The sequence below is a fragment of the Myotis davidii genome, unplaced genomic scaffold (genome assembly GCF_000327345.1).
Source record: "Myotis davidii unplaced genomic scaffold, ASM32734v1 scaffold168, whole genome shotgun sequence".
NCBI lineage: Eukaryota > Metazoa > Chordata > Mammalia > Chiroptera > Vespertilionidae > Myotis > Myotis davidii.
In genome coordinates, this window is record NW_006383016.1 from 4,690,543 (window position 1) to 4,691,575 (window position 1,033).

The 1,033-nt window shown below is 56.2% G+C and overlaps 1 protein-coding gene across 6 annotated transcripts in view; it reads left to right on the top strand.

Annotated features, from left to right (window-relative positions):
• The first annotated feature begins 517 nt into the window (after positions 1 to 517).
• TRA2A (transformer 2 alpha homolog (Drosophila)) overlaps positions 518 to 1,033 on the top strand; it is a 20,275-nt gene continuing 19,759 nt past the window's right edge. For 4 of the 6 annotated variants that reach the window (XM_015558153.1, XM_006779016.2, XM_006779017.2 and 1 more), the window contains exon 1: positions 520 to 750. Coding sequence is in view for 2 of the 6 variants with exons in the window: in XM_006779015.2 (XP_006779078.1) it covers positions 715 to 750 (36 nt within the window). In the remaining 4 variants the exon portion in view is untranslated. Of the gene's footprint in view, positions 751 to 1,033 lie in introns of all 6 variants that reach the window. The other 2 variants (XM_015558154.1, XM_015558152.1) reach the window with 2 other exon arrangements.

Here is a 1,033-nt window from a genome sequence, read left to right on the forward strand (position 1 = left end):
TAGAATTGAATTTAAAAAATATAATCTGAAGGATAGATATGAGTAAATTGCTCATTTTTAGTATTGCTTGTCCCAGTAAACTTTTAAAAGTCATTTGGCAGTAGTTGTAAGCTATTAGGTAGTTACTGGAAGGAATTCTGCTATCCATTAATCTTTTCTTCGATTGTTTAGTACAAAGCACAAATGTTGAAGAAAGGTAATAGTGCTGCAAACACCCCAAAATAAAAGCCTATTAACTAATTGTACACGCCCCCAGTTTGTTCTGTGCCATCAGAATCCGCTTGGAAAACATGTAAAAGTGCTATGGCCAGTAAAAGCTCACCCGATGCCTGAAAACCTTCAAAAGGACGGACGCATTAACACGGGTTCTGAAGTTTGGAGGTCGGGTCAGGGAACCAGGTTCCAACGCGCCGGGATTCGGAGCACACGCCACGCCTCCGAAGGGCCGGCGGGCAAGGGAGCCGTCCTGGGGGCGGGACGTCGTGACGTCACAACGTGACCCGCCCCCTTACGCTGCGCACTGGGGCGGCCAGAAGGTTTCCGGCGGCGCCGGCGCCATCTTGTAGGAATCTGCGACCGAGTGGGAGTGGAGTGGGGCGGCCGTTGTCGCCGACTCTTCCCTTCTCGCCACGCTCCGGTTAGCGGGTTAGTTAGGTCTCCGGTCCTCAAGGCGAAACTTGTCTCTTACTTAGTTCTGGGGAGCGCCTGGCCGACATGAGTGATGTAGAGGAGAACAACTTCGAGGGCAGAGTGAGTACAAAGCCGCGGGAGCCGTCTTCGGCGACGGCCCGATGCTCGGGGTTTCACCGGGGAGACGCGGTCGCGGGGAGTTTTGCGGGAGTCCGCGCGCGGGGCGCAGCCTCGGGAGCCGGCGCGGTTGCTTCCTCACCTCCCAAGATGGCTTCTGGGTTCCACTCGTGCCCCAAACGCCACGGGCAGCCCCGTGCCCCTTTTTGGTGGGAGACCGACTGAGATCCGGACCCCCGGGTCCGATGTGCCCCGGCAGCGCGCCCTCCCTTCTCGCCACCCCCGA